This window comes from Drosophila mauritiana, chromosome 3R (assembly GCF_004382145.1).
Source record: "Drosophila mauritiana strain mau12 chromosome 3R, ASM438214v1, whole genome shotgun sequence".
Lineage (NCBI taxonomy): Eukaryota > Metazoa > Arthropoda > Insecta > Diptera > Drosophilidae > Drosophila > Drosophila mauritiana.
Genome location: NC_046670.1, coordinates 27,389,983 through 27,414,290, shown reverse-complemented (window position 1 = coordinate 27,414,290; position 24,308 = coordinate 27,389,983). Strand labels below are relative to the sequence as shown.

General features: G+C 44.7%; 5 protein-coding genes across 10 annotated transcripts; 1 reads left to right on the top strand and 4 right to left on the bottom strand.

Moving 5' to 3' along the window:
• Positions 1 to 8,873: 8,873 nt before the first annotated feature.
• Positions 8,874 to 10,874, bottom strand: LOC117143625 (prolyl 4-hydroxylase subunit alpha-2). 2 transcript variants are annotated; one of them, XM_033308397.1, is made up of 7 exons: positions 10,681 to 10,874; positions 10,481 to 10,632; positions 10,281 to 10,431; positions 10,027 to 10,220; positions 9,325 to 9,971; positions 9,097 to 9,265; positions 8,874 to 9,030 (listed from the first exon to the last, which is right to left on the bottom strand). In XM_033308397.1, exons 1-7 carry the CDS (start codon positions 10,872 to 10,874, stop codon positions 8,927 to 8,929), a joined length of 1,611 nt encoding a protein of 536 aa, XP_033164288.1. In that variant the 3' UTR covers positions 8,874 to 8,926. The 2 variants fall into 2 exon arrangements, with proteins under 2 accessions (XP_033164288.1, XP_033164289.1); XM_033308398.1 differs by having other exon boundaries at positions 10,481 to 10,627; positions 10,681 to 10,755.
• Positions 10,875 to 10,960: 86 nt separating this feature from the next.
• Positions 10,961 to 12,835, bottom strand: LOC117145740 (prolyl 4-hydroxylase subunit alpha-1). Its single transcript, XM_033311501.1, has 7 exons — positions 12,639 to 12,835; positions 12,425 to 12,576; positions 12,216 to 12,366; positions 11,963 to 12,156; positions 11,356 to 11,906; positions 11,141 to 11,303; positions 10,961 to 11,086 (listed from the first exon to the last, which is right to left on the bottom strand). The coding sequence occupies exons 1-7, from the start codon at positions 12,833 to 12,835 to the stop codon at positions 11,049 to 11,051; spliced, it is 1,446 nt and encodes a 481-aa protein (XP_033167392.1). The 3' UTR covers positions 10,961 to 11,048.
• A 103-nt stretch (positions 12,836 to 12,938) lies between these two features.
• Positions 12,939 to 14,926, bottom strand: LOC117145314 (prolyl 4-hydroxylase subunit alpha-1). The gene is made up of 7 exons (XM_033310909.1): positions 14,603 to 14,926; positions 14,251 to 14,544; positions 14,002 to 14,201; positions 13,398 to 13,945; positions 13,287 to 13,343; positions 13,085 to 13,229; positions 12,939 to 13,026 (listed from the first exon to the last, which is right to left on the bottom strand). The coding sequence occupies exons 1-7, from the start codon at positions 14,770 to 14,772 to the stop codon at positions 12,992 to 12,994; spliced, it is 1,449 nt and encodes a 482-aa protein (XP_033166800.1). The 5' UTR covers positions 14,773 to 14,926; the 3' UTR covers positions 12,939 to 12,991.
• Positions 14,927 to 15,811: 885 nt separating this feature from the next.
• LOC117143347 (phosphoribosyl pyrophosphate synthase-associated protein 2) lies at positions 15,812 to 24,258 on the top strand. Of its 5 annotated transcripts, none has more exons than XM_033308016.1 (7): positions 15,812 to 15,916; positions 21,598 to 21,834; positions 21,895 to 22,183; positions 22,239 to 22,405; positions 23,382 to 23,526; positions 23,596 to 23,742; positions 23,807 to 24,258. In XM_033308016.1, the coding sequence occupies exons 2-7, from the start codon at positions 21,638 to 21,640 to the stop codon at positions 23,963 to 23,965; spliced, it is 1,104 nt and encodes a 367-aa protein (XP_033163907.1). In that variant the 5' UTR covers positions 15,812 to 15,916; positions 21,598 to 21,637; the 3' UTR covers positions 23,966 to 24,258. The 5 variants fall into 5 exon arrangements, with proteins under 5 accessions (XP_033163907.1, XP_033163909.1, XP_033163905.1 ...); XM_033308014.1 differs by lacking the exon at positions 15,812 to 15,916 and adding an exon at positions 15,947 to 16,131; XM_033308017.1 differs by lacking the exon at positions 15,812 to 15,916 and adding an exon at positions 16,932 to 17,100.
• Positions 17,923 to 20,220, bottom strand: LOC117143348 (cytosolic carboxypeptidase 6). Its single transcript, XM_033308019.1, has 5 exons — positions 20,125 to 20,220; positions 19,391 to 19,956; positions 18,963 to 19,337; positions 18,577 to 18,892; positions 17,923 to 18,515 (listed from the first exon to the last, which is right to left on the bottom strand). The coding sequence occupies exons 1-5, from the start codon at positions 20,183 to 20,185 to the stop codon at positions 17,923 to 17,925; spliced, it is 1,911 nt and encodes a 636-aa protein (XP_033163910.1). The 5' UTR covers positions 20,186 to 20,220.
• Positions 24,259 to 24,308: the final 50 nt, after the last annotated feature.

The following is a 24,308-nucleotide window of genomic DNA, read 5'->3' as shown; positions in this document are numbered from 1 at the left end:
TGATGGGAAACATAAAGCTTGGGAGGGGGAGGGAGGTAACAGGAAAAATATTGGAAAATAACTACGTAATAGAGAAAAGTTAAAGGAAACATAAGAATAAATTCCGTAATAAATCATGAAAAACAATACAATTAGGCCAGCAAAAATCAAATAAAAAGCTTCTACCTTTGCGATAAAATCGAAATAAGAATATGCTTTCCACTAGCTTGCGATTTTGCTGTGGCCGTCGGAAAAACACATGGAGCCCCACCCCCTTTCGTGGAAAACCCCTCGAAGGTGCTCAACTTTGGTTGGCTGCCAACATTTTCGTGCTCACCTTAAAAAGCGTAGGTAGCACACCCATATGAGCCAATAAGAGCGAGTGCGACAGCAGCACAGGCAACAACCTGGCTGTGATTGTGTGCGTGTGTTGGCCATAGCATCTGGTTGTGTATGTGTGAATGGATCTGTGAGAGCAAAGCCAACGAACGAAAAACGCACGACGAATAACAACTGTTACTTGCGGTTGAGGTTGCAGCTGGGTAACTGAAAGGGGGTGGCGCCGGGTGGAAATCGTGGGCAGGGGGTTCCCACAGGTAAGAGAGAGAGGTGGCAGCGCAGCTGGCACCTATATCTCGACATGCCGCACTCTTCTAGCCAAACGACGACGAAACGAAGACGATGGGCCAACACCTAAAGCAGGTATACATATACAGATATGTACATATATAAGCACGGGGGAGGGGGGCTACTGACGCAGGTAGATTGGTGGATGCGTAAGGTATATTATATATCTCAGCCAGACTTCAAGCACGTGTCTAGGTATTTGCTCTGAGGTGTGAGCGAAGGACATGCGCAGTGCGGCAGGCTCTCTCCACTTTCGCTGTTAACTAACAGCAGGGGAAATTGAGGGGCAGCAGCCTAACATAACATGGAGCATATCGTGTGCGAAGCCGAGAAGAAAATTCATAAATAATGTTAATTTATTTTAGCCACTGCAGCTGTCTTCGCCTGACAGTTGGCCCAAGATATAGCCGTAAAATACAACCCGCACACAGATGCACATGCACACACACAGCGAGACATTGACCCACAAAGAAAATTAACATAATTGTTGATTCTTGCGCTTTATTGTCGAGTGCGTTCTGGCCTTGTCCTCGGGACCGAATCGATTTTGTGTAAAATACAAGGACCGAAACCCATGATGAAGCACATGTCCAGGGGTCGCAGTAAATTCGGGGGCGGAGCGACTGCAATTCCCACTTTCATGGAGCACTCATAAGTATGAAAATGTTCAGATAGATATCATATGCCTCCCCATTGCTGTGACTTGAATTTCCATTGGAATCACTTTTAAAGATTTAGTGGAATACAAAAACAAGTACTTTCTCTTGTATAGGAGACATCAAAAGTCTCGCGATTGCAGCATGTTTAGTTTAGAATGCTCTTAAGTAATTTTCCACATTTCCAATATTAACTACTCCTTGAAGCCCCTCTAATTGAATTTTAATTTCCATTGACTGCACTTGCTGACCTTTTCCCGCTCTGTAAACAGAAAGTTGCGCATACGCCATGTTGCCCTGCAACAAGCCAACAAAATTTGCATTGTTTGCCTTTTTGGAAGGAGACCAAATGAACAGTTCCGTTGTCGGAAAACTTTGCTCGCACTTTTCACGCTTCCATTTAGGACAACAGGAGATGGCACAGGGAGCAACAGGATGCGATGAGGACCATCCTTGTTGCGCTCTTGGCTGCTACAAATAACCGGCATCAACTTTAATCACCTGCTTAATTAAATCAGTTTCGCCAGCTCCCCTTCCCCCTCCTCCAACAGGATGGCCATTGTTTTGTTGTCCTGAGTCCTGGTTGCCTGCATAAATTATGTGCTGCATAATCACCTACAAGCGTTCTATTTAAGCTCCTGGCAAGTGTCCTTTGCACTCCATCCTCCGAGCGCCGTGTTTTTTGTTTTTTGACCACTTTTTTCCTGCTGGTCGCTGATGTCCGATAAAGTTCTTAAATCATTTACGTTTTCCTTGCCTTTTCCTTTGTTTTTCCCCCAATGCGGTTTTCATTTGCTTAATGCCCGCGCTGAGTTTTTATTTTATCGCGAGATACAGATGCGGATTTATGTTTTTCAATTCCATTAGACCGTATTTTTCAGGCGGAGGGCTAAGATATTCATCTGCGGACAAGAAGGTAAGCAAAATACATGATATATAAGAAAGCTTAACGATCTGTAAAAGGATTTAAACGAATGGCTTTAGTCAGCCTATTCTTTGTATGAAAAGAATTGAATATGGGGATCACTAGACCAGAAATCAAAACAGCGTGGTAAAACATCCTATACTTCTATTAGGTATAACTTTTCTCGATTCCTTGTTTTCCCATAAATAAAACATCGATGCTTGTTCAATTGTAAGCGAAACTACAAAAGCAATTAACAGAGACACGAGGTTAATTGGCAGCCCCAACCTTCGGTCCCCAATTCCAGAGTCCCTTCTTCTGGTTAATGTAATGGACCGCAATTTACGTCAACTTAATACTCATTTCTGAGCAGCCGTTGCTCGACTGCTGCAAGGATATGTGTGCGAATGGGTGGTCCTGTGCGGTTATTTCCCGCTCCATTTCTCGCACGCCTAGGTAAGATTTATGGGGGCGTGGGGAAGCAGTCGTTTCTGAACTCCAAGGACCTCAAGTGTGCAACGCAATTTGGCGAAAGTATCAAATTTCTCCCACAAAACACTTTCACTACAGCATCGCTCCTTTTGATTTTTTCCCTGCTGCGGCTACTGGACGTAGAAAAGTAAACAGAAGGTTAATGGATTTGACACACGGTTCCAAGGAAGCCACGGCACTTGGGCGTGAAATGGATATGCTTTCAGGCTAGGCACACACGACGAGTTCTGAGGGGGTGGAGCGAAATTGGGGGCAGGACATTGTTTTGTTTACTCCCTGCACAAGTGAACTATGGCAGGACCTTAAAGAAGTGGGCCTTGTAGAGAGATTTTAGTGTACAATCTTTGTAGGTACCTAACTCCTTTTTCATACTTTAATATCACAAAAACTGTTCTTATCAACTATATTTTCCTCAGCATCCTGTCGAGTTCAAGCAATCGCCTGTCATTTCGCGCAACTTTAATTTGTTTTCCCACTCCGTTTGGAAAATGCCCCCCGATTCGCACTGCTGGTCGTGTTTATTTAAACTTTCGCTGCACGTCCGCCCAGCCAGAAGCTGCAGGCTCAAAGTTCCAATCAGTCCTGCCTTTTGCCGTCTGGCTGACAATTGGCCAGGACAACCGGGACGCAGGAGGCAGGTCGCAGGACCTCGCCCACTCTGCGGAGGCACGTGCTCGCTGGGGGGATCGAAATAAGGCGAAGAAAACTGCAACTGTTTACGGGAAATTTGCGCATTTTTTTGCGCCATTTCACTTTCCAGCGCACACACCACACGCACACATTTTCCAAATCGAAATGCAGCTGCAAATAAATCATGTGCGAAGGTGTCCTTAGCCACCGCAGGCAATCTGCGCCACTGACAGTTTTAATGCCGAATGAAGTCCTTTTCCACCCAGCACTCCCCCTTTCTTCTCGCACTTGTGGCATATGTGTGACGTTTCAATATCCTGTTGCGTGATTTTTATTTTCATATTTTTTATGGAGATTTTCCCGGTGCGTGTGTGTGGGCCTGAGGTCGCTACGTGAAAAGTCGCAAGTCACAAATCAAAATGCTCGCCATTGTTTGGCCTCGCTTTTGGTGCCACTCTGTATGTTTTTGTTTTCGCATGTTCTTCTCGTTGGTCTCGCTTCGTTTAGGCCTTTGAGCTGTCTACTTAGGGGGTTTGGTAGGACTCCACTCTCTGCCCCACCTATTTGGCATGTGGATGTGGCATGGTTGTTCAGATAGAGAGTCACGCCAGCAGCCAATAAATCAAAATCTGTATTGCTGGCCCCCATAACTTGATTTTTATACCGTTTTGCGCTAGTTGTTGATTTCGTGATTTATGTCACGGTGCTTTTGGTCTGTGTTTTGGATTTCTGATAAGGCAAGTTAATCGAGGCAATGGGGGAGTTTGCTGTGCAAATGACACCCATTTTAAAACCGAAGGGAAGGAGTAGACAGAAAAGAGTATACAAAAAGTGGACCCAATAAACATGAACTCCATAATTACTAATTTATTTACTAAATTTCATAATTTACATCATAGATGAAACTTTCCTCCTTACAAGTACGTTGTTTATGCAATTTTCATACACATATTGCACTACCTTCGTCCACAGCTTCCGCCCTTTTCTTCCCTCAGTCGAACTGAATTGTAATATCCATTTACGACGAGAGCTGGCAAAGTTTTCCAATACCATTTGCCATAATTCCGCTTCGCACATTGACACCTAACCGAAAGGCGTTCAATAAGAGCCAGAAGACAAGGCATGGCCACAAAAGTGGAAGGAGCTCTAAAAAATTGTGAAAAGCACTCGAAATCTTGGACAACACTTTTTCGAATTGGACATGGACACTTAACTGACAATGTCTGACCTTTTCAGCAGCAGAAGTCGACGAAAAGTAAAAGCAAAATTTAAGCAAAATTCGTACAAAGACATAACAAAATTTTTGATGTATGTACAAATGGGGGGGACAGTCGTAAAGGGGAGGGAGAACTCCTTCTGGGGGGTTGAAAATGCTTACGTGCTGCTCAAGTTTTGTGTGAAGGTCGCCGAGAGGTTGGGTAGGAAAAAAGAGGAAACAGAGGAGTTGGACAAGTCAAGTCAGCGCATAGTTGCATACGTAAGGAAAAGCCAGGAAAAGAGGGAAAACTCAGGGGGTGAAAAGGCATTGAAGTTGAAGATGTAGATGGAGAAGGCGCCTTTGTGTCACAAGTTGCCAACACATATATTCCGGCTCCAGCAGAAGAGTTCCCCAGTCAAACTTAAAACTGTCAGAAGTTTCACTATCTCTTTCCCGCGTTCTACACCCATCTCTCTCTCCAATGCTCTGCCCGTCTCTGTCTCAACGTGGGGCATCCACATTTGGCCGCCTCTCAACAGCTGCTCCTCAAACGCAGGACGCGGTTAAATATTGATTCTACTTTCTGGCCAAACACTCGGCGATTAAAAGTGCATTTAAAGCTGGAATTGGGGGGTTAAGGACTGGGGTTAACCTATTTGTTTTTCGAGTTAAAAAATAATAAATACCCTGCAAATAATCCCTTAATTTTCACTGAAATTCATGTGATACACACTGTGTTTTGTAATCTTTTTCAAATATTTTTGGGCATGATGAGAACAGGACCAACAGGGTTAAGCTGGTCCTAATCACCTCCACCTGCCACCAACATTTCCATCGAAAAGCCCGAGGACAAGCAAACAACAGCTGCCTGCAAGTATGCTACAATAAAGTGCACTGCAGGGCGTACAGTAAAGCCTACTGCAGAGGAACGAACCAAGCGGTCTTCCCATAAAATGTCCTTGAGCCACGTTGCACTGTTTGCAGCAAGGATATTTCAAGGGAAGATGTGGGGGCCGTGTGTGCCGGTTGTTGCGTGTTTACGCAACGTAACCAAAGTCAAAACCTCGATTAGGATTCAATCTGCTGCTGCGGGCGGCACTGCCTACGTTGTATGTCCTTGTTGTTGTTACCCCCTGACCCCGTATCCAACCGTATACCCATGCACTCCTGCTGCCCCTTTCCCAGCTGACCCCACGCAGGTCAGGCAACAAAGTCAAACCGATTAAAACACACGCACGGGTTTAGACGCAGACCAGTCTGGTTACAAAAGGTGGGGTTCGGACCAAGGGATACCTTTTGTCAAATAACAAACAGAGCAAGGTGGTCCGGAGTAAACAGCAATCGCCAGTACGCATCATCATGCCCCAAAGTACTGGGTACAACCACAGCATGGACAGGACCCAGCCCAGCTGTCCGTCCGTGTCCTTCGGTGTCCGCATAGGTAGTCCTATTGTAGTCCACTCCGGCATGAAACAGTGGGGCTCCGAAGCTCCGGAGCGGTATTCTTCAAGGGGCAATTAACTGTTAAGCTGCCAAACAGCGCCAGCAAAAAAGTGCAAAATCAAGCGAAAAAATAGTTGTCTCGCTGGATGGAGAGCGGTATCCGAGGGATGCATGAGGGACTTGCATAGATTAGATTTCAGCTGGAACAAGCTGCCACCGTGCCACGCCCCTGCCCTCCAATCCGGGCATCCCCGCTCCGATGGCCGTGCAGTGGCAAAATATTTGCAGCTGCCACAGAAGCGGGCACCGCACAGTGGCGGCCATAAAAGAGCCATTAACGCCAGGAGTTTGGACCAGCCACCCAGCCACTCCCCCCGCCCACCGCGCACATCCTTGGGGATAATTTAAAGCGCTTAAATTTGGGGCGGTGGAAATGCTTGAGTGGAAACTGTCAGCAGCACCAGCGCATCCAATTGCCAATTAGCCAAGGTGCAAGAAATTAAATTAAGAACCGCGGAAAACATCAACATCATTAAACGCAAGGAGAGCCATTGGTAAAAAAAGTCTATTCTGAGGGCGTGTCTCAGCTTTTAGATAAAATATATCTGTGGAAAAGCACTTTCTTAAAAAAAAAGGATACGAAAGAAAAGGAAAAGACACCAGCGAACACGAGACCAATTTTAAGTACACATAACCAAAAAGGCATTTCAAATTAGACTTAGAGATTAAATACACTCAACTCAATAAAATATATAATTTATCTCGCATTTCTACTACATACATTCATGAATAATTTGAAATTCTGGTATACCAACTTTTAGAAACCGTTTCTTCATTAATATTTATACTTTTACTGCTCTCAAAAAGAGTATTCAATTGTTAGAGCGAGATCCTTAGCGAGGACGAAGGACACTCATCAAGGAGCAAGGACAGGACCACGCCCAACTGTCTCCGCAGTCTAGAGTAAATTAATTTGTCGAGCGTCCTTTGCAGCCAGAGATCCTTGAAGCGAAGGCCACGTTGAAGGTGCATCAATGAGTTGGCAATGTGGGAAACGTTTTCCCATTTCCCCCCCCCCTCCGCCAATCCACCTCCTCTTTTTGCACAAACAAATCTTTCAGCGGAAATCTCTATCCGCGCTCGACAAATTGTTGTTTAAATAAAAATTTAAAGCAAATTGCCACGCGGAAGTAAATCGTTTTGTGGTAATGGTGGATAAAAAATGTAAGCCACAGCATATCAAATTACCCCTCGGATGGAAGAGGAGATGTTCCCAGATGACAAAGTGCGCGGTTTCCCGAGCAGGGGTGTAACAAGGTGTAGCTGGAAGTAAGTCAGCTCCTTGATAAGTGGCACTTGGATTGGGATTCCGAGGACTCCCGGACTCCAAGGGGGTGGATTCATGCCGGGATGCGGTTGACAGTCGGGCGCGTTTTGATGCGATGCTGAAAAATTGTTGCTAATTTTTTAACAGTCAACGGAGACGAAGTTCCGGAGATTTGACTTCAGAGTATCGCATTTCAGGAAAGTTGCCGTTGAGTGCAAATGGCTGGCATTTTAATTTTATTAGAACAAGAGCAACAAGCGGAGGATGAAAGCAAATCCCTTTAAGGATTTTGGTTTGTAGATCTATCGCAGAGATAAGATACCAAAAATCCCTTAGAAGTTTTGGAGATGCCTATAAAATATACATATTATCGAACATTTGAACTACAATGAGTTACATAACTCGTGATACCCAAAATCATATGCACAAATTCCCCGGATGTAACAAATGCACCTTTCACCACAGAAACATTGTCTTTTGTAGAGCTCCCCAACCTATTTCCCAATGCAATTTAAGCAGCCGCAGAAAAATGTTGCCAACATATTTTGCACAATGTTTTCCTACGCGCACAGGACCAAAAAGGGCAGACGAACGACTTGAGGGATTTTGCTGAAATGACATTTGGCTCCGCATGTGACAGGATGTGCAGGAGCAGGACCTGGTGGAGCAGATGGGAGGTCCTTACAGGAGCAGCCGTCGGCATTGAAAAAAGCAATTTATGCCAAGTACAGATTGCGAGAGATTGCCGTACCACCACCATGGCTAGATAGGTAGGTACAAGTCAGTATACTACCTCACTAACTATACAAGTACAAGTACTAACCCATTTAATGTATAATTACTAGTTCTACCTTTGACTATTTAACAAAGGTACTTTTTAAGTGAGACACATCACCCGACTGGTACCTAAACTTAATAATGTTCCTTTGCCATCGCTCTTGGCGAGAAAACGAACAAATAAATGAAAGCAGGAAACTACGCATGCCAATTGTAGTCACTTTCCTGCCCCTCGAACACATCACTCATCCGCAGGGTGTGCGCAAATTTTGATAAATTGCCGATGTTACCTTTTGGGTGGGAGAAACCTGCATACATGTGTTGTCTGGCAGATGAAAGGACTCCATTCGGGAAGGTGAAATCAAGACAAATGCATTGCGCTCCGCAAGGAGAAAAGTGCACGCCATCAATCTTAATTGAAATCCAAGTCGGCAAGGCAATGGAATTGGAAAACTTTCCTTTTGAGTGCCAAGCAAACAGGATGCGAGCAAACAATAAATCTGGAAAATTATTAGCAGCGCCAATCGAAATCGAAGTGCAAACTTGCACAGAACTCTTGAGGGGAATGGTTGGGTGACTTACGTCCAAAAAGGAGGAGGACCTTCAGCCAGGCGTGATAAATGGCAGCCAGAACCACAGGGAAGTTTCACTGGAAGAGGTGGAGAGCTGCGGCTAATTGAATTTAATTGCCCACTTAATGGTGCAGTGAGCTGATGACCAATGCCGGCCAAGAAAGCGAATCGAGTGCGGATTGATGTTCAAGGTATGGGGGGAAAATTGAGTGGAAAACTACTCTGATATAGTGGGAAAATAACTAATAAATACGGCCTTGATACAAACTAAAATTGGTAATTAAGTTTATACTATGAAATGCTTTGGGGTACAACTATAAGTTAGAATGGATTAAGAAGTGATTTGCTAAAGTTTCGACGGCGAGGAGGAAGTACTGCGGGAATAAGGAACATTTGATCCAGTTCGTAAATCCAGCGTGTCATAACTGCAGAATTTAAATTTAAATTAATAAAGAATTGGTAGTTAGTAATCATATTGCTTCCAAACTTACCCAACTTTGTGCCAGATATCAGAGGACAGGCGCCATGAAAAGTGCGTGTATCGTAGTCGTAGGACTTTCTATCCAGATTGTGCCAGAACAATGCCGATCCTTTTTGAGTTGGCACAACCAGATTTAACTTGGGAAAAGCGGTGGCTCCGCCATGATCCACATTGTTAAGCTGGTAAATAGCGGATAAAAGGGCTTTTCAACTAACTATTAACTATCTTTTATACTTACATAAAAGAGCACCGTGGCAATTCGATCGCCTACCCTCTCTAAATAGGAAGTCTTTGAGTTGAAATAGTCGTAATGTGGCACAAAATGACCCCCGAAACCGTACTTTAGAAACTGCATTTGGCTTCCACTGCGAGTATTTAGACCCGTAAGGTCTTCGATTCTTCGTCCAATGCGGTTTAAAACCTCCAGATCACTAGGATCGGTGTCTTGGTGAGGAAGCCAAGCGCCATCTGCTGATCTACTGGGAGCTATTTCATCAGAGCCCTTTTCCACTCGAAATACTTTCGCACGCTCCAGGAATGGCTTGCTCATGGGCTTCAGCTTTTCGATCTCAGGATCACTTAGAACATTGTGATAAAAAACCACATACGGATCCAGAGAAAGTTCTTCCATTCGAAAGGGGGCAAGTCTCAAGAAGGGCGTAGTAGTGGTATTATAGCGACAGTGAAGCCTCGAGGGCTTGGATTCACCCATCTGCCTTTTGCTCGAGGATCGACAGAGTTGGTTGAAGGATTCATCGGATTCCCAGGACTCCAAGTTAATACTTGGCTTTGGTGTGTTCCTCAAAAAGTGTAGAGTAAGTGCACTACCAGCTTCACCAAACATGGAATCCCGCATTAGAATGTCGGTTGCATTGGATACATTGCCTGCAAAAGATTCATCTTTAGATTGGAGTTCATAAAGGATGCATCGTGTACCAACCACTGGCTATTAGGGAGCGAGCAAGTAGCAATGTAACATCCGCCTTGGTGACCCCCATCACCTCATGGTATTTACGTGGCTGATCCACCAACAAATCCTTGGCTACACTCAGCCACTTTGATGCTAATTGGTAGCTTCCCGCCTTGAAGGAGAATGTTCCCATGGTAAAGCAATCACTGGCAGACATCTTACCCCTATTATATATGGAAGATACTATGTTACTGGTCTTAAAGGGATTTACTAATCGGACTAACCTGTATTGAACTCCATCAATTAATCCTGCAGACACATCCTTCGGTTCCAAATCGTATGTATGTAGTATACGATACATGGCTTGATTGGCCTCCATCAGATCGTATTCCACTGGGAGATCCTCTCGCATTTTCTCGATTAATGCAATTTTCTCTGATATTATTTTCAGATATTGAATATACAACACGAACATAGATCTTACCTTGTCCCACTGGCTGCTTTAAGAGCTTCTCCACCGGTTCCCAATCCTCGTGCATCTGCCGCAGGAGGGATAAGCTATTTATGGGATTGGACAAGTACTCCTCATCCCTGTTTTTAGCCTTTTCCAAAGGCTGTTTAAACTCTTTAACTATTCTAAAAAAGAAAATGAATAAGCTGTAAAATAATTATATCTTAAATCACCTTTTCAACATGATGATTTTGTCATTCAGCTCAGTTGCATAACTATCGAGTACGAGAATGAGTTCTCTATCTTTGTCCAGCAGGTTCATCTTCTCCTCCACTGAGGTTACATAGTTTTTGCGATCTCTGTAGCCTTCAGCTATCCAGCTTAGACCGAGAATAAAAGAAACTACAAACAATACCACAGAGCTCATAATTACCAGCAAATATTTCATGAATATCTAAAGACTGTCTAGTCGGCATAAAAAAGGTATTGAGCGCAACACATTCAATTCGTTACGTTTATTGGTTAGTTAGTAATGGTGAGTTAGTTACTTCCCAATAAAATAAGAAGTCTGTGGGTTTTATCTTAAGTTTTAAATATAATATTATATATATTTCCCTCGCTGTATATGGGTTGCCATTACTGGAACCGAAGAATGTTATTACTGAACGAAGTGGTCAAAATGCACTATCTCACCATATTTGGAGCCATGAAAGACGGGACATGCGGCGTGCACAGTGGTCACATCCTTGGTGTCGCCACTCAGATTGTACCAGAACAGAACTTTTCCCCGTTCGGCAGGTACTTTTACATTTAAGTGCGGGAAGACAGTGGCACCTCCATAAGGAGCATCATTTAGCTGAAACAGAAAAGGATGAATTTCCAAGGACTTGTTCTATACAAAAACGCACATAAAACATAACGGAGGCCATACTATCACCATATCCTTCAGTTTCCGAGTGAGCTCCAGAGGCGTATTTGATAATATTAATGGGATTTCCCTGGCGGATTTGTAGGCCAGTGATATCCCGCATCCTCTCATTCAAGCGATCCAAAAGTAGTCCACCGAGGGCTGGGCGGTCACTGCTCTTTGCCTCATTCTTATTTTCATCAATCATTTCTGTGGGTTTCAGTAGTGGCTCCGCCAAGGTTATAAACTGCTGGATATCCTTATCCGGCAGGATGTCATGGTACATCACTATATATGGCTCCAGAGAGATCTCCTCCATTTTGAGGGGAGCCAAGATCAGGAAGCGGGAGGTGGTGCTGTTGTAGCGACAGTGGAGTTTTGAAGGGGTCGGAGAGAACGAGGAACGGCACAGTCTCTTGTAGTCTTCACCCAACTTGGGCGATCTATCTACTGCCTCGTAAGGATTGGCCTTGAATTGGTCTAGCAAGCTAATCGAATTCTCTGCGAGATCAGGCTGATCCAGAAGTACATCGTGGGCTTCATCCCTCAGGTCTGAAAAGGAATATGTAATCACGGTGTAATACATTCGATTAGAAATCTTATCCAACCCAATTCCACTAAACAGCGAGCCTGCAGCAGGGCCACATCCTGGCTAGTCATTCCCAGCACCTCATAAACCCCGGAGTACTCCTCTTTCATCCGAGCTTTGCTGATGCTCATCCACTGTAATGCTTGCTTAAAGTAGCCCCACTTGAAGTACAACTTTGCGACTTCATAACAATCCAGAGCTGACAGTGTGGAGCTAATAATTGATACGACAGATTATATAGTGGGATCCAAGTAAGATCTTTGGTAACTCACTTGAACCGAACATTGTCGATGAGACCGTTGGCCATTTCCCAGGGCATCATTCCATAGGTTTCGGCTATTCGGAAGATTGAGACGGTGGCTTCCTCGGTGTCCGCCAGCCAGGGCAATTCGGGTAACTTTCTTCTTAGAAATTTGATTTCCTCTGCCATTAAGGGAATAAAATGGAAGATTAATGCTCATATAGAGGTTTCATGCCCCACCTTCTCCCACTGGTTTCTTCATAAACTCTTCCAGGTACAGCCAATCCTGGTACATGTGTCGAATGAGTGGAAAACTGTGGAGAGGATTGCCCAAGTACTCCTCTTCTCTACCTTTCGCAGCCTGCAAAGGTTGTCTTAGTTCCTGAGCAAGTCTGTTATAGAAAATACAGTGTTATTAAAATTGTGGTAAGTAATATCTATATCCCTTACTAACCTCTTTAGTTGGGAAGCCTTCTCATCCATTTTGTCGGCGTAATTCATTAGACTATCAATTAATTCGCCGTCCAATTGCATTAAATTCATTTTTGCTGATACCGTATCTAGAAATTCTTTACGGCTCTCCAACAATGTGCTTTCAACTTTCCAAAAAATAAGCCATATTACAAGAATGTGCACCTTTTCCAACAGCATAGTTAAATACTGATCTGTTTGATTGGAAAAAGAGTGTATTATGCAGTTAGAAAAGATTCTACCAATTAACCATGGATAACTAAATTAAACCATAACAATTCTTATTAAAAAAGTAGTACACTTTATTTAACGTTCTTGTTTGTCCACCAGGTGGACTTAGTCCTCTGTTTTCATAATAAACTTGATCATGACTGAAAAGAGAGATAGGGAGTTTGAACTTATAATGGGATATGATGCTATCGCACACACCTAATCCAGTGCCCTCGATGATGGGGCAAATCGTAGTGGAGTGCTCCTCATTTTCAAAGGTTATCAACACATTGCCCCTCTTGGGTTGAACAAGAATATTTTCTTTTGGCATGGTAAAGGCACCGCCCAAGGTCACATCTTTTAGCTGGAATATTGGGAAAAGTGCAGGATTGGGAAAAACGTAGATTTGTATACCACTCACGAATACTATCACTTTGGCCTCAACATCCGCGAAATTCATAAGGTTCAGCTTTGGGAACTGAAATCAGAGAGGAATGTATTAAGTGAAGATTTATATTTTCCATATCCTCACCTTTGTGGAGTTTCTAAACAGCTTGAACGGCACAAAAGGGGTCACCCGAGCGTACTCGACTATGTAGAAGGTCTCCCAAGCCTTTTCCACTCCTGCCATATCCAAAATCCGCCCGTGGATGCGTTTCAGCACAGGACTATATCCGTCGGAGATGGAACACCCTGTAATTCCCTGCTCAAGCTCAAAGCGATCGTTGGGTGGACACCGCTCGTAGGCGTTCTCCACATGCCTAATTTCCTGTTTGTAAATGATTCCTGGATAGAGTATGATGAAAGGGTCCTGTTGCAGCTCCTCAAACTTGATGGGTGCGTAGGCAAGGAACGAATGCACCCAGTCATTAAGCTCGCACGTCAGTCGACCCTGATGTCGCGGAACATCGCCTCGACAATATTTTTCCAGAACGGTGGGTAACGGCTTAAGATCCATTATGGGTTCCATGGGATCCCTTAGGCTGAATAGCTCCAACTGGCCAGCCTCCTTCATGAGATGCACGTTTTGGGAATTCAATCGCAGTGCTGATTCGTAAGCATCATATGCAGATTGTCGATCTAGGAGATAAATTGATGTTAATACCCATTATTGTCCGGGAGTATGCGAACCGCACTCAGTTTAAATAGGGTCCTGCCCAGATCTCGATAGACCTGCCAGCGTGGTGCGCCCAGTGGATCGAACAAATCTCTGTGCCTCGAGAGGGTGTAGTTATGGGCAGCCACTTGTAGCCACTTGGCTGCACCCAGATAGTCCTGCTCCTCGTAGAGCTCCAGTCCCAAGTGATAGCAGTCCAAAGGAGAAAGATGCAAGGAACTAGTGGAATTAAGTTTTCAAAATTGTTAACACTTATGCAGACTCCCACCTGCTTCGTTCATCTTTGGCAACCAGATCAGCGGGCTCGTAGTCGTAGAACTGGGTCAAGCTGTGCACATTCCTGGCCGCTTTCCTGAAGGCTTCCTTCTGAGGAATCTGCGGCAGTAGGCGCTCCACCTTCTCCACCGCATCGGGTGCCACCAGATCCTCCATGTACACCTGCCAGCCGACCCAATCCTGGTGCATATGTCTGATCAATCGGAAGGAATTCAGCGGATTGGAGAGGTACTTCTCCGGATCCTCATTGGCATCTTCTATGTCGTCGTTATAATCTTCCAAATAACTATATTAAATAGGTGTTAACCTCAATTGGTACGAATAGGAAAGGATTTCAGACGCACTTGTTTATGAGATGGATCTTCTCCTCCAGCTTTTCGGCATAGTCACGGAAATTCTTGAGAAGATTGCGCTCTAGATTCAGCATTTCTCGCACTTGATTCTCACCTAGAGCCTTCAGACTGGAACTGCTAAGGATCAAAAGCAGAATCACAAACCAAAATGACGCAGTCATGTTTGGTTGGGTGTCGGAGTGAACTGATCTTCGGGAAGAGGAGCACCAAGTCCGAAATGTAATGCATTCGAATCAGCTAAACATCTGTGACTAAATAATTCGACAAGGAAAATTCATAAAGTTGGTTTAACAAAATTAATACAAATTAAATCAATAATTTTTGGACTCTTTTGCAAGCTTATACCGAAAACAAAACAGTACGAAAATTTTTGCCACTGTGTACTTAGCAAATACACCCACCCACCCAGAATTGGAGTAAGCGGACCAACCAACCAGTGCTGCCAAAAGGTTGGCTACTATCGGCACAGTATCAGACTCTACACATCTCTGACTTCCAGGAAGTAAACAAAATATCTGAAATTGTTTTTGTTTATCTATTGTAACATATTAGAAAGATTTAAGTTTTACATCAGCTCTATTACTCTTTTTCACGATGATGTCGTCTTTGTGTCGAGTCTGCATGACTCGTTTCGAAAATGAAAGCCTCAGAAACATTTTTGAAGTAGTGCCTGAACAGGGACTTTCCATTGCCTCCGTGATCGCCGAGTGCACAGGCTTCAAAGTTGAGAAAGCGGACAGGTTTTCCGAATACGTTTGCATGGTCTGTCTGGAAGATGCCAAAAATGCCTTCGAGATAAAGGAAACGTACGAGCAGAGCCATAACTTCTACAGTTGGTTGAAAAGCAATTCTCAAAAAAAGAATCAAAGAGGAACGAAGAAAAAACGCCTGAAAGTATGCGACGATATCGGGAATATCCGGAAGGTTGAAAACGAAATGGGAGATGGTGAAGACTTGTCAGTAGATACCGAGATTAAAGATAAAACCACGGAGAAGCAGTCCCTTACTCTGAGGTCAAATTTGAAGTCCTACTTGAATCAGCTCGAGGAGGCAAAGCCCTTGAAGTGCCCGAAAACATACGTTATAAAATAATATAATATTATTTAAGTTATTATTTAGACGCATATTGAATAAAATGAGTACTTACTATCGAAATGGTCATGATACCATCACTAATCTCAGTCGAGTATCGATATACGAAATCATCGATTCATCAGCTGTTCGAATAAGTGCGAGGATTTTGTGCAAGTTTTGTCTGAGTTTTCGGAAGTTCGAATTAAGTAAAGCAGTGTCGTGAAGAAAAGAGTAATTATTGATAAACGTTTATTAATACTTAAAATAATTGGCGAATGTGCGATTGTGCCTCTATATAAAACTTATTTTATTCGGCCTGTTAACACTTCTAAAAACAGGATCTAGATCTAGGAAAGATAGAAGAGATAACTTGAATATAAATCAATAAGCGTCGATATAAAACAGTTAATTCTTCGAAAAGTCAACATGCTGCTGCAGCGGAACAAGTAAAACTTTATAGCGGCTATTTTCTCGCTTTTTTCTATGATTTCTGTGTGTTTCATGTATAATTTAATTAGTGTCCCGCTGTTTGCGTGTGTTCCTCCCACCCTTCATCACATTTTCCCTGTATTAATCCGTTTTCCCTGTTCTATTCCAGTGCCCGCGAAGATTATAGCCAGGTTTTCAATTACACCTTCTGTTTGTCTAACCAAATTTTATCAATTGCGTGCTGGTGCTAACAAGAGCAAAACCCCACCTCCTTTTGCTTTTTACTTCTTTTGTACTGGAATTTGTGTTTGCATTTTATTTTTAGCCCGCTTTCGATGTTGTTATTGCCGTTCTCATTTTGTTACTTCATCGCCGTTTGCCTCTCCGTCTTTGTTTTGCTCTCCTCTTTCCGTGACAACGCTCTCTCTTGTGTACACTGAACAAAATACATTGGTTTGGCTTGAATAGTAATGATAGTTTATGTTCCTTTGTGATTCCCACTCTCAAAAAAGCTGAGAGAGTGAGATAAACTCTCATTTGCGCTTTGTTGTGCTCCACATGTTCCAATGACTACTGTTTAACGGCCCCGCTGAAACAAAACACAATGATTTGGGAAAAGATTCAACTATTAAAAAGATAAATGAATAAGTTATTTGAACAACATATGGTTAAAACTTAAATGTGGTTGCAATTTGTACAGTTCCTGGCTGGATTACACTCAAAACGGCAACAGCTGTTTGCCACCACCATTACCTCACTCCAGCGATCTGGCAACGCCGCACAGCCTTCGCTTTTGCGCTCCACTGTATCCACAGTCATTCGCTTTTATTTATACAAAAAAGAAGTGTAAGACAGCACCGTCTGGCTGCCTATTTTTTTTATTGATTTCATTCCTATTCCGGATCCGATTCCGTGTTAATTGAAAACGTTAATCAGTCGCCCGCTAGTTGTGCTCTTATCAACACTTTTCGCGCGTGTTTTCCTGCGTGAGTGAGAGTAGTCTGTACATATACTGCATTTCCATATCCCTAGGAGGTTATAGCAATATCGCGTTTGATAAAAGATAAGATAAAAGTGGCAGCTAATCCATCTAATTACTGATGAGCGATTGTCTAGGATCACTTTACACACACTCACGTGCGCTGCGAGTGAAATTGATGCCCACTCAGTTTACTTATGTTCTTTGTTCGCCGTGAATTACTGTAAATAACCGCATCTAAATGGTGTGATAAAAGCTCACATGTCGCCAATTGAGTGAAATGTGTTTTATTTTGTACTTTCTGGTTGCGAGCCAAATTAAGAGCACAAAACAACAACAATACATGCTGGGGAGATAAGCCAACCCACTCGAAATGCCACTCAATCGCGCGACTTGTTGCCCTTCGGTCTTCCGAGTGAAAAGTGGTCGCATAACTGTTTGTTTAGAAGAAGGACGAAGAGGAGGGGATTTACAATCTGATATGATACTACTGATATGAAGCTAATTCGTTATGTATATGGAAATTCTAGTGCCTACCCCCAACTATCTATTGATTAGATTCGGTAATAATTACTTGATTGTATCAGAAGCAATCTAATGACTTGTCTCATCATACAATTTCTATACAATCAATTTGCTGTTATTAAAACATAGACTACAATAAAAGTAAAAGTTCAATACTTTTGAATTAATAGTTTCAACCTTTTATTTAGAAAAACAAGCAAGAAGCGTAGAAAAGACTTTATCTTGGTTAAACCTAAAACAACTCATCACTCTCCTCGAATCCCTAACGTCCGAGGTCATCCTGTTCCACATCACATCACTGATCCTATCTCCTGTCTGCGGCGTCGAAGCTATTGGACTTCAGCTTAAGGCTTCCCCTGGTCAGTTGATTCAAGTCGATGATGGACAGATATGGTTTGGGAGGCACATTCACCGGCAGGGGAACTTCGATGGTGACCGCTGCTGATCGCTTGCCCTTGGAGCCACCAACTCCTCCGCCGTGGTCGCTGCCCGTTTTCAGGGCTCCCAGTGCGAAGGGGGAGTACTGATCGTGACCGGGATGAGCGGAGCAACTTGCTGTGGCAGCCCTCCGGTAGTTGCGGTACCCGCTGAAGCAACTGCTTCCAGGAGCCAAGGGACGGGCGGGCGAGAATCCTCCCTCGTCCGAGGATCCGCCTCCTCCACCAGAGTCGTAGCATATACTTAGGTTGGTGTAGGCAATGGGTGCGTGGCATCGGGGCGTCTTGGGACGGGGCTTCACCTCGTAGCGGGTTTTCGACCGGGATCGGGAGTGGTGGGCATGGCGGTTTCGCCCCCGCCTTTTGCTCCTGACCTCTGTCACAATCGGCATTGGCAGGATGTTGATGAAGCGGTAGTACTGGAGCAAAGTTCTGGCCAGATTCCTGCCAACGCGGTAATCTGAAGTAAAAAACCACCTTTTTAGAAACCCGATCAACTTAGTTTCCAGGCATATACTTACACCCATCTTCGTTGTACAGGGAGATGGTTTTGCCATCCTTGAGGTAGTGACCGGCCATGGAGACCTCCAATGTGTAGGCATTAACCGTGTCACTGAGTCTCTCGCAGCTGAATCTCCGCATGCTGCCCGCCTTCCGTTCGTCAGCATTGAACATCGTGTGATCCGCCACATAGTCCGGTGCGTTGCTGGCGAAGAGTCGCGGAAATACCAGGTGCCTCTCATACCTGTAGACATCCTCGTAGGTGTTCCCGTAGATAAAGCAGCCGTGCATGCTGCTATTCGCATGCAGATCGATCACAAAGTCAATCTGATAGGTCTGAAACGATATATTGTACGAACATTAATGTAATGATTAAAGCGATCAAACCAGTTTCAATCCAACTCACATCTGAATTATCCAACTCCTTCAGCATGCCCTTCACCGCGTGCAATTCTGGCTGCGTGAACTCGGATCCTATGTGCCAGTTGCGATTCATATCCTGTCCCATCAGATTGCAGCGATTGTTGCCCAGAAAGACCCCATCCGGATTCACCATGGGCACAATTTTGAATACAAAGTTATCCCTTAAAACTGCTGCAATGGGATGATTCCCAACGAGAAACTCGATGAGGCCCTGGCACACATGGGAAGCTGGAGCCTCGCTGGAATGCGTCCGGCAGAGGACTACAATCACCCGGATAAAACTACGATCCAAGCGATTTGTAGAGCGCTGTTTGGCAGTCACGTGGTCGATGGTCAGCAGGTCCACGTTGCGATTTTGCTATAAAAGAAAGTTTCAGACAAAGCTTTAATCAGGACATTGTGATGACTCACCAACGATTTGACAAGCACACATCGGGTGAATCGTTTGTCCGATCCTTGCCGGGCATCAATCACATTCAAATAGGACTGCAGACGCGAATAGCTATAAGGCCAGGCCAAGGCAAACTGGTAGACATCCTCCTCCTTGTCGAAGATAAATGCGAAGCTGAGGACATAGTGACCCTGGTGCATGGCCGATCGGTAGAAGAACACCTGCCGCTTGGACAGCCTCTGCCACTTGGGTCGACTGGAGCTCTTCACCAAGGGAGTCAGTCCCGAGGAGAAGAGATTCCTGCTTTTGCTGATGTTCACAATGTGGAAGAGCACTCGCTGATCCTGCTTCACGTTGTCCACGGTGAAATTAAACCAGAAGCGGAAGCGCGGATTACATGTATCCGGTCTAAGGAACAAATCGTACTCGAATTCGCCCACCAGCTCCGCTTTTCCTAGGTTTCCCGTTTCGAAGGCCGCATCAAAGCAGAGATGACCTCTCTTTGCCTTGCCACTTTGACCCGGCGGACGGATGATAACCCGGGAAACGTTGCCCAGACCGCCTTCTCCGTCACTGTCTTCGCTATCTGCAAAGGAATATCCATTAGAAGTCTACAAACTACGAATTGTGCCAACAAGATCTTGAGAGTCATGCCTTAATCCTAAATTTCGAATATTCTTTCTTGATCTGCTAGTATACTTATTACTTAGTTTCTAATCTCTTCAAAATTCGTGCGTCATATCAATTTCACTACCATCTGATCCGCGTTCGTACATGCTCGTATGCTGAAGTGGATCGCAGGCTATTCCCAACATGATGACTCTTTTCCGCTGATGCGTCTTTCTCTGGCGAAAATCTAGGTTCTTCTAATGCAACCAAGCCAATCCGAGTGTAGTGGCCCTAATCCTTCGAGGCTTTGGCCTCTGCCCGGCCTGTCATAACTTTCTTGGCCGGGGCGCCTAGTCCTCCTAATGCCACCCGGCTGCTATCTTAAATCAAGGCATCCCATCCCGCCGGTCCTTTCCTTGTGCCACATATGCGTGCCGCAAGTTTCCATTGCACTCACTGCACCTGCCAACGCCTTTTGGCTGAGCCTCGAGCAGCTCAAGTCGTCAAATGTCTAAAATTGAATAGTCGCCTCGCGGTTGCGTCGGCCCCCAAAACCCGAACCCATGCCAAACCAATCCAGAGTTGAAAGCCGTAGGTGAATGTCTCGAAGCTTGAAAGGTCTTTAAATAGCTTCATTTATACCCTAACCGTGGGTGTTGCGATTTTTGGTCGGATTGGGGAATGGATTTAGAAATTAAAAACACTATTACGTATGAAAAGTACTACAATAATGTGGACTACTTGCTATTGTTCATGGTTAACTATTTTTCAGTCACATCCTCATGAACTTTAGTGTATTTTTACATTGATTTGCTGATTTCCCCCTAAGTACATATCGCGGGCATTTATAACCATTTCGCTTACCTGAGTCGCCCATTCCGCCGCCTCAACCCATCAACACCTCTTTTCTTCGGGGCTCCGCTCCTTGGGCAGGATCAAAAATAGAAATTCAATTAGCTAACGCCTCCTGGCCTTTCACTTTTCTCGAGTGGGTCTCCCAAGACGGTGAAGTCGCGTGCGAAGTCTGGGCGCTGGAGGTAGATCTCTATCTGCTAATCCCGGGCAGCTCCTGGTCGCTCCTCGCCGCTTCCTCCGCACCGCACAGATGACTGCCTTGGAATCCGGAATTCGGGCTGCGGATTCCGGAACCGTGATTCGCATGTTGGCACTTTGACGTTGCCACGCCACTCACGTGTGTCGCCTTTCTGTTTGATCGATAATTCGCAGTAGTTTCCGGCTAGGGGCTTCGGTTCGCCTGTGGTTTTGGGTTCCTTCGCATCCAGAGAGCAGTTTCCACAACTGGGCAACCGAGAGGAGCGGCAGGACTAATTGCGTTCAAGCAAAAACCGAGGGCTATTCAGTTCACTGGGGCTAATCGATACGGTCGTACATCGCAACGTGGGAACCGTAACGACTGCGTGTGTGTTATTTTAACGATTATGCCACCGAGTGTACCCTGCAACACCCCATTAACATAACCAATAACCCCAAAAGCTAGAGCAAGGGCAGCATGTCCAAACGCAGGTAGCTTTACCCTAATCCAAGCTTATGTTTCTTTGTGGTTTTGATTTGCACTCTCTTGACCTTAACTCGTACTAATCCCTCGAATTCACCACAGATTAGGCAGCGTACGGCCACCAAAGCGTTGCAGGAGCGACATGGACAACACCTCCACCTCGGACATTGTCATCATCAATGGCAACTCGCATCCGGATCTGGCCAACATGGTGGCCGAGCGTATGGGCATCAAGAATGGGGGCTGCTCCGTGTTCCACAAGTCCAATAGGGAGACTATTGTGGAGATCAGTGATTCCGTTAGAGGCAAGGACATCTACATCATCCAAACGGGCACCAAGTAAGTAGTTCACTGGTGACCTTTTTCTGCATATTTATTATATCTATTTTACCCCCAAAGGGATGCCAACAACAATATCATGGAGCTTCTGATTATGGCCTACGCCTGCAAGACTTCCTCGGCTCGTTCGATCGTGGGAGTGATTCCATATTTGCCCTATTCCAAGCAGTGCAAGATGCGCAAGCGCGGCTGCATTGTCTCCAAGCTGCTGGCAAAGATGATGTGCACCTCTGGCCTGACGCACATCATCACTATGGATCTGCACCAGAAGGAAATCCAGGGCTTCTTTGACATACCCGTGGACAATCTGAGGGCGTCGCCCTTTCTGCTCCAATATATTCAGGAGAGCGTGGGTAGTCCGCAATCTAAGCGAAGATTGAAACTAAATGTGATATTGCTTCTAGATTCCCGACTATCGAAACTCGGTGATTGTAGCCCGCAACCCGGGTGTGGCCAAGAAGGCCAACTCCTACGCCGAGCGACTGCGTCTCGGCCTGGCCGTCATCCATGGCGAACAGAAGGAAACGGATGCCGATGAGGTCGACGGTCGGTACTCCCCTCCACCGACCAGGTGAGTTGCATTCCCTCAGCCTTGCCCGTAGCCTCGAACCTTTCTAGCTTAAGTTATTTCGTTGTGAGGTTCCTGTTTGATTTGTTAGCTTTATTTATAGATTTATTATAGTTTGTTGTTAGCTTTTCTTGTTAGTTTCTTGTTTCTGAAGCTTTATACTGCGACTGAAGCTCGACTCACCTCAAATCTAGATCATTTCACTCTGCACTCGTCTCTTTTCGTCGGGTGTTCAGCACTCGAATATCAATCATCCACTCTTTTTTTTTTAATTTTTTAAATGCAATGTAGTTTTTCAGCATTGTAGCTTTGCATTCTGTTTGAATAAAATTAATTTTTAACTCACGTACTCACAAAAGCACCATCGCAATGCTATACATTTTGAGCTTCTGTCAGTGGCTTCTGTACGTACTTCACAGCCAAGGCAGACACTTAATTAGTAGACTTTATAACTACAAGCTAGATCCTATTAAAACGCTTTGAATTGTTTTGTTCCCTTTTTTTGCGTTTTGGAATTGTTTTTGTTTAAATTTAATGCTCCTCTCTGCCACGAAATCCTCGACACTTATTGGCGGGTATACGGAGCAGTTCTCTTGTCCAAATTTAAAATCCAGAAAACAGAAAAACAATCGAAATTTCTCTTTATTTGTGTTATGCAGTGCGTATAGCAATTTATTAGGAAATTCAGTTGAAATGTGCTTACCAGCGACGCCTAGGTTCGTATTTTTACCTATTGTTTAATTTCAGTTATATTATATTCTTTAACCGACTGTCATTTGTATCTTTCCCCGCCCATGCCACTCCACCAACTCCCAACCCACCCTCACGATTCTTTTCTTTTTTGGTTTCGATTACGATTCGACCAAACAATGCAATGCACCACCACCTCGACAAAAACCAAACCACAATGTACCACAATGCACCACACTGCACCACACGAACTGCAAACCACGTGATACTGCCCCACACTAACCACTAGAAACTCTACTCCACAACACGCCCCAACCAGCAGCGCCCGCCAGCGAACCACCTCGGTTTCGGTGGGTGTTCCGGAGCACATTGTCAAGGTCAAGCCACCGCTGACCATTGTGGGAGATGTCAGTGGACGCATCGCCATCATGGTGGTGAGTACTCTGGGTCTGCGTGCCAAGGCTTTCTCCGAAGTTAACTTTGAATGTATTTCCTTTAATCAGGATGACCTGATCGACGATGTGCAGGCCTTCGTGGCCGCCGCTGAGATGCTGAAGGAGAACGGTGCCTGCAAGATATACGTGCTGGCCACGCATGGTCTGCTTAGCTCAGATGCACCACGTCAGCTGGATGAGTCGCCCATCGATGAGGTAGGTCTCGGAGTTACTCGCACTGACTATGCCTAATAATTTGGTTTACTATCTCCCTCGACAGATCGTTGTAACCAATACCATTCCACACGAGATCCAAAAGCTGCAGTGCCATAAGATCAAGACGATCGACATCTCCATTCTGATCGCTGAGGCCATCCGCCGCATCCACAACAAGGAGTCCATGTCCTATCTGTTCCGCAACGTAACGCTGGAGGACTAGGGGACCCACCCACTCATATAACCACTCACAAGTCACAAGAATAGTGTTGCAACCGACCCGTTTTGGGTCGTTTTTTGTTTGTTTACCGCTTTTAGACATCAATTCAACGCGCGCCCAGCGCTCGTTTGCTCAAATAAAATTGATTGATCCCATATAATGTAGCACACTTTTAGGCCTCACACATACTCCACACTGTCCTACATGTTGTGCGTTCATCTAAGGCTAGCCACTTCCTTCTAGTTCGTAAGTCAAAGCTCCCACAACTTTGTCCAAATAAAGCAGATTGTACTGAACTGTGGAAAGTTTAGGGCATCATAAAGGCACCTTTGGGCACTCAAGTGCT